The sequence below is a fragment of the Rhinolophus ferrumequinum genome, chromosome 17 (genome assembly GCF_004115265.2).
Source record: "Rhinolophus ferrumequinum isolate MPI-CBG mRhiFer1 chromosome 17, mRhiFer1_v1.p, whole genome shotgun sequence".
Classification (NCBI taxonomy): Eukaryota; Metazoa; Chordata; class Mammalia; order Chiroptera; family Rhinolophidae; genus Rhinolophus; species Rhinolophus ferrumequinum.
The window spans coordinates 56,529,116-56,535,254 of NC_046300.1; the positions used below are offsets into that span (position 1 = coordinate 56,529,116).

Genomic DNA, 6,139 nt, shown 5'->3' on the forward strand with positions numbered 1-6,139 from the left:
ATATCCTTAGCGGCCAAGTCCTCTTCGCCCATCTTGGGGTTTCCTGGGTTTTGTGGCATCTACCAAGATTTCGGAGTTAAATCTGCATATCCCTCCGGGTCCCAATCTCCCCTTAGTGAACTGCAGCCAGAACAAACTAACATTTAAATTCCTCCTCGCTTCCTAGTCCCCCCTCCCCTGGCTGCGTCTTCCCAGACTTGGGGCGGGGGGAGGGAGGGGGCCGGGGGGGGGGCCGAGGAGGATACAAAAAAAAAAAAACGAGGACGCTCTCCTTTCAGGAAATGGAATTCTAATGTACACGTTCCTATTTCTGAATCGGAGGTACTAAAAATACCCCCGCGACAGCCTGAGGAAGCTGTCGCCGTCCTCTGTGCAAACAAAATCGACAATTCTTCTTCCCCGCGCAATGGGTCTGCGAATTGGACCGGGGCCGGGGACCTTCGTGACCAGGGCAGAGCTTCCACTCAGCAGTCGAAAGTCTTTCCTCGGGTCCCAACCTGGAGATTCCTCTTCCACCGACAAGAACTGAAAGCAGTTTAGATTCCCTACAAGCCCGGAGTTCGAATCCCGACCCTACCTAGTCCTGTGTCCCTGGGCATGACATTTAACTTATATGTCTGCCTCAATTCCTTCGTCCGTAAACGGAATAATTATCCCCATCTTGCGGGTTGTTGGGAACATTCGAAAGAATGAATATGTGTCGAGTACCTGATTGTGGAAGCCCCTGGCGCGAGAAGCCCTGGACGCCTACTGTATACCGGGCGTTGGGATAACCAGCACTCAAGTCACGCTCAGAGTTACTTTGGGGGTTTCCTTTCTCATTAACCATCCTTCCCTCCAAATAACCTCCACCTGCGGAGGAAATCCGCGTCCGATCAGTGCCCAGTCTTGGCCATTCTAGTTCTTGCAATGACAAGGCTCTGTGGAAGCGCACTCCCCGGCCCCGCGCCGCATTTCTCCCGGCGCTGAGGAACATTGTTCCAGAAGACGTGGGCTGAATCGCCGCGCGAATATTAAGAGTGTGTGTGTGGGGGGGTAGGGGGTGGGGGGGTGTCCGGCGCGCCGAGCCAGTAATCCGAGCTCTTGATTATCCAGATTCGGATCAAACGGGGCGGCGGCGGCCGGCCCCCTCCTGAGAATGATTAGATGATTAATGTAATGCTGTTTGAAGGGTCTCTGTTTTCTCTCTTAATTTGGGTCATTACTTAGGAAGCAAGCGTGAGATCATTTCATCAGCGAGTTCGGCGGCGGAGATAGCTATTCAGGAAATGGGCTAACCGCGCGGTAATCAGCGAGCGGGAGGCGGCGGCTAGGAGCTCCCAGAGCCCGGGTGCGCCCTCCCGTGGCAGGGCGCACAGCACCCGGAGTCCAGTCCCAGATCAGCGGCGTGGGCCAGGGAGCCCCAGACAACTCTCGCCCCCAGGAAAAATTGGGAGGAAGAGTTGCTCCCTTTAAGTCGCCTGGAGAAGGGGACATACCCAGAAGCGCCCCGGCTGGGCAGTGCCTCCGCAGCTAATCCCCCTGCGGCGCGGCGCTTTGCTCCAGGACACACCCCAAACCTGCTCGCCAACAACCCGCCACTTTTAACCCCTTTAAAAATTTTTTTCTCACCCAAATAAGGCAACCCCCAGAATTCCAAGCGTCGGAACAGTCACCAAATAGAAACTTGGCATCACATGTAGGCCTTTGTGCCCTGGTTGGGGGGGAACAAAGGGGTGGGGTCTTAACGCACCAGCGCCGCAGGAACACCGCTTTGGCCTCACACTGGCCCCAGCGCCCCAACAGAAGTCGCACTGGGGCAGGGAAATTCTATAAACGCCTGTTTCCTTCTCATTCTTTGGAGTTGCTGAGTTGACCTCGTGGCAAGGGGAACGGGGGGAAAGAAAACGCGCACTAGTGATTCTGTTTATTGAGTGATATATGTATATATTCCGTGTTCGCTTGTACAGGAGGATTTACATGGCTGTAGAAAGATGGCTGGGGGCGCCGCGCTCTTCCCGGGTGTTCACGTGACAGGCTGGGGTTAAAACCCACCGCCCGAAGGAGAAGCCGAGGCCTGGAATTAAATACGTTTCGGCGCACTGGGTTTAAATAAGTTTCCCGCATATACAAAGGTGGGAGCCACTCGTTTGCTTCCAGTCATCGAGGAAACGTTTAGCTTTCCAAAAATATGCTGGTTTCGATAAATAGATTTTAGCCTCTCTGCTATAGTTTTTTTTCCCTCTTAATTTTAGAAATAAGTTTATACGTGTGATCTGTTTGGGGGTTGGATGGGGCCAGAAGGGAGGGCGAGGCAGTAGCTCTCAGCTCTGCACTGTCCGAGTCAGGTCTTTTGTGGAGGGGGCGGCGGGGCCCACGCTGTCGTGGAGTTTGCGCACGTGCTTCTTTAAGTCAAAGTTTCTGCAAAACCCTTTGCCGCAAGTGGCGCACGTGAAAGGCTTCTTGTCATTGTGGGTGTGCATGTGGAAAGTCAGGTTGTAGACCTGGTGGAACGCCTTGTTGCAGATGGTGCATTTGTACTGCTTCTCGCCGCTGTGGGTCAGCTTGTGGTTCTTGTAGTTCCCTACAGGAGACCAAAAACAAAAAAGTGGGGGGATGAAGTGGAATGAGGGGGGATGTCTGGGCGTCCCAGGGTTGGCTTAGGTGCCCGCGCAGAGAAGGCGACGCTTGGCTAGGCGGGCGCGACCTCTCCGAGTGAAGAAGTTGTCAAACTTCGTATGCGTCAAGCCCCGGGCTCTCACGACAAGGCTTGGAAGGCCGAGTCCCGCGTAGCCGCCCCGAGCCCCTACCCCACCGGGTCTCGTAGCCCCCTCCGCGTCCCTCCCGCTGTGCTCGACCCGCCAGGAAACTTTTGCGCAGCCCAGAGACACATCGGGTCCTGCTCCCGGCTGCTGCTTGGCTCCAAGAAATTCGCACGAACCCTGGCTTCTTTCCTTATTATTATTATTTTTTCTCATTAAAAAAATTACTCCCTCTAGTCCCCAAACTACGACCTGGAGATCTGACAGTGCCTTGGAAAATCCACGCCGGGTGCCAGGCTGGAGGGTAGGGGACAGTAGCGGTTTCCCTGAGTTTTAAGTTATTCCCAGGAGGTGGATTTTGCCTTGAATTTTTTTTTTCCTTTTTTTCATTTGAAAGGGGAGTCCCGGCTACAAAGGGAAGCTTTTTCCACAGGGCAATACCCTTTTTTTCTCCTACTTTCTTTCCCTCTTTTCTACCTCCCAAATTCGGAGTTTCTCTGTGCAAACAGCCGGAATCCAGCGAGGTCTACTAACCTCGCGGGGAGAGATTCCACCCGAATCCGACACAACCCGATTCCAAAGAAATGCTGCGCGCGAGCCTGCAGCTCTCACGCTCCCTCTCTCCGGATCCTTTCATGCTTTCCCGCTAGCGGTGACCCGCGGAGTCCCGAGGTGAGATGAGGAGAGGGCCTCGCCCCGCACGTTACCTTTTTGGTGAAAGCCTTTGCCGCAAAATTCGCAGACGAAGGGCTTGTAGCCTGCGTGGATGCGGATGTGGGTGTTGAGCGTGGAGCTGCGGTTGAAGGCTTTGCCGCACTGGTTGCATTTATGAGGCTTTTCCTGCGGAGAGGGGCGCGCGCACAGTGAGGTTGAGTGCCAGGCAGGGAGAGGCCACCTCGGGGGCACCTTGAAGGGGCATCTTAAAGGGACACGGCCCCCCGGGAGGGGTAAGGGAAACCCTTGGCTATCCTCTCCCCAACGGCGTCGCTCAGGCGCGGGGTGTTGCGAGCTGGCCGGGCTGGACCCGGGGCCACGTACCTGGGTGTGGATAATTTTGTGTCTGCACAGCGTACTGGCCTGGCGGAAGCCTTTGCCGCAGACTTTGCACACGAACGGTCTGGCTCCGGTGTGGACCGGCATGTGGCGGGTGAGGTTATAGTGAGCGTTAAACACCTATGGAAGGACACGAGGGGGCCTTGTGTGTGTCTGTCGGAGAGTCTAGAATTAGCCTGGGGAGGCCACAGCATACCTTGCCCAACCAACACCCCACTTCAGAAAACAGAACCCTTTTCATTTTGCAAAGGGCTTTCCAACCCACAGCTCTTCCAGTCCTGTGTGGCCACTGACAACGGCATCCCCATTTTACAGAACAGGAAACTGAGACCCCGGATTTGAGTAAACAGCTACTGGGGAGCTTCTAAACTTGAGAAAGGGGAATGCCAGGATGCCTTCAGGGAAGCAGTTACTGCTGCTTACCCCTCCCAGCCCCCACGGACCCCAGGCCTCACCTTGCCGCACACCTCGCAGGTGAAGTTTTTGGGCTTGCCGTCCGCGGAGGCCCCGGGTAGCTTGCCGTGGCCTTTGACGCCACCGCGCTCGGCGGTCAGGGCCGAGTTCTCTTTCAGCACCTGCTCCAGAGGCGCCGGCAAGCGCTCTTTATGGGCATAGGGGGCCGGATGGGGGAACTTGTCCGCGGCCAGGCCGGCCAACTTGGCGTTCTCCAGCAAAAAGAGCTTGGGGTGCGCAGCCAGGGCGGCGGGGGTCTGTGCGTTGAGGAGGCCAGACGGGAAGAGGTGGCCGCCGAGGAGCTCAGATGGAGGGTATGCCGCAGAGTCCAGGTAGTTGAAGTAGTAGAGCGAGCCGCTGGCCGGCAGCCCCACCGCGTGGTTGATGACCTGCGGCTTTATGACCCTGCCGGCGGGCAGCGCAGACGGCGCCAGGCCCAGCTCGGCCTTGCAGCACACGCCACAGTTGGTTTTGCACAAGCCGCTGGCGCCGCACACCGGGCCCCCCCCGCCGCCGCCGCCGCCGCCGCCGCCGCCGCCGCCGCCTCCTCCTCCACTGCTGCCCGCCCGGAGGCTGGTTTTCCAGAGCTCGGAGTAACTGAGCAGCGTCTTGGACGGCAAGTCATAGCTCAGAGGCTGGAGGGGGATCATGCAGGGCAGCGGCGAGCAGAGGTTGAGCAATTTCTTGCCCTGGCTGCCGTCCGCCTCCAGCGCCCCTGGCCGGGGCTCAAAGGGCGCACGGGGCTCCGACGTCTTAGCCATGATGCGCTCGATGGAGAAGGCCAGCGTCTTGGAAGTGGCCGGCGACGCTCCAGCGCGCGGACAGGCCGGGGGCACCATGGTCTCCAGGGAAGCCGAGCTTGCCATGGCGCGCCGAGCCGAGCCGTGCCGGACTGGGCCAGGGTGCAGCCACTCTTCTCTAAGTCTGCATTCCGGAAAAGGCAGGGAGGGAAACCGCAATTTAATAAGCACCTTGTCAGGTCCAGGTCATCCATTTGCATTCAAATGAACAGGGACAGAACAAAGTGCACCCAAGGGTACCAAATTACCGCCCATTAACCCGGCGCGCAAAGGAACCCACCAGCCCCTGCCCTGGGACTTTGAAAAGGGGAGAAGGGGGAGGGTTTACAAAGGAAAAGAAGAGAGAGAGGGAAAAAAGAGAGAGAGAGAAAGAAGAGTCTCAAATTAACCCCCCTGAGCCGTTCCCTGGACCCCGGCCTCCTCCACGCGTGCTGGGAGGTGGACAGTGAAGGGGCAAAGTTACACAGGGCCAGGAGAGCCACCTTACATTTACCTCTTTCCCCCACCGCCAAGGAGATGCGTTCCGAGCCATGCAGCGTGTTTCCTCTGTCACATTTTGATGGCAAACATCTTCCCCTCCGCGTGAGATCACTGTCTTTTACATTCAGCTGACATCACATGAAGTCACTTCTAGTGGAATGACTTGGGCGGCGGCGCGGCTCCAGTAGCGGCCCCTGTGTCCCCCTGCGCCTGCCGGCCGCCACCGCCCCTCAAACTTTAAAAGGAGGCAACTGGCGCCCGCGCTCCCCTTGGGAAAGTGCGAGCGGTTCGCGAATCGGGAAGGAGGGAAGAGAAGGAAGGGGGAGGGGGAGGAATCGTGATGGTTTTGCCGGTGGAAAAAAAAGGGGGGGAGCCCAAACCCAGGCAGAGTTCCGTGCGTGATTCACAACTTTGGGGGCCTACAGGTTTGGGGGACGCAGGGAGGGCAGAGGATCCTGGACTCGCCTTCCCAAAGGGCCCCTGGGTGTCCGTCTAGTTGCTGAAGTATCCCTTAGCCCTCTGCACCCGAGCTGGGCATCGTGCTAATAAACTGCCATTTACCCACGGAGCCGGCGCCAGCCCCGAACACGCGCAAATGATAATTACCTCATT

At 57.4% G+C, this 6,139-nt stretch overlaps 1 protein-coding gene across 1 annotated transcript; it reads right to left on the bottom strand.

Moving 5' to 3' along the window:
* Window positions 1-1,903: 1,903 nt before the first annotated feature.
* Window positions 1,904-5,806, bottom strand: FEZF2 (FEZ family zinc finger 2). Its single transcript, XM_033132677.1, has 5 exons — window positions 5,541-5,806; window positions 4,250-5,171; window positions 3,780-3,914; window positions 3,449-3,581; window positions 1,904-2,563 (listed from the first exon to the last, which is right to left on the bottom strand). Exons 2-5 carry the CDS (start codon window positions 5,111-5,113, stop codon window positions 2,304-2,306), a joined length of 1,392 nt encoding a protein of 463 aa, XP_032988568.1. The 5' UTR covers window positions 5,114-5,171; window positions 5,541-5,806; the 3' UTR covers window positions 1,904-2,303.
* Window positions 5,807-6,139: the final 333 nt, after the last annotated feature.

Excerpts from the sequence above, each read along its gene's own strand:
- FEZF2 (XM_033132677.1), bottom strand. The coding sequence starts at position 5,113 with ATGGCAAGCTCGGCTTCCCTGGAGACCATGGTGCCCCCGGCCTGTCCG. Across the intron at positions 3,915-4,249 it reads CCTGCGAGGTGTGCGGCAAG|GTGTTTAACGCTCACTATAA; the intron begins GTGAGGCCTGGG and ends GTCCTTCCATAG. Across the intron at positions 2,564-3,448 it reads CAAAGGCTTTCACCAAAAAG|GGAACTACAAGAACCACAAG; the intron begins GTAACGTGCGGG and ends GGTCTCCTGTAG.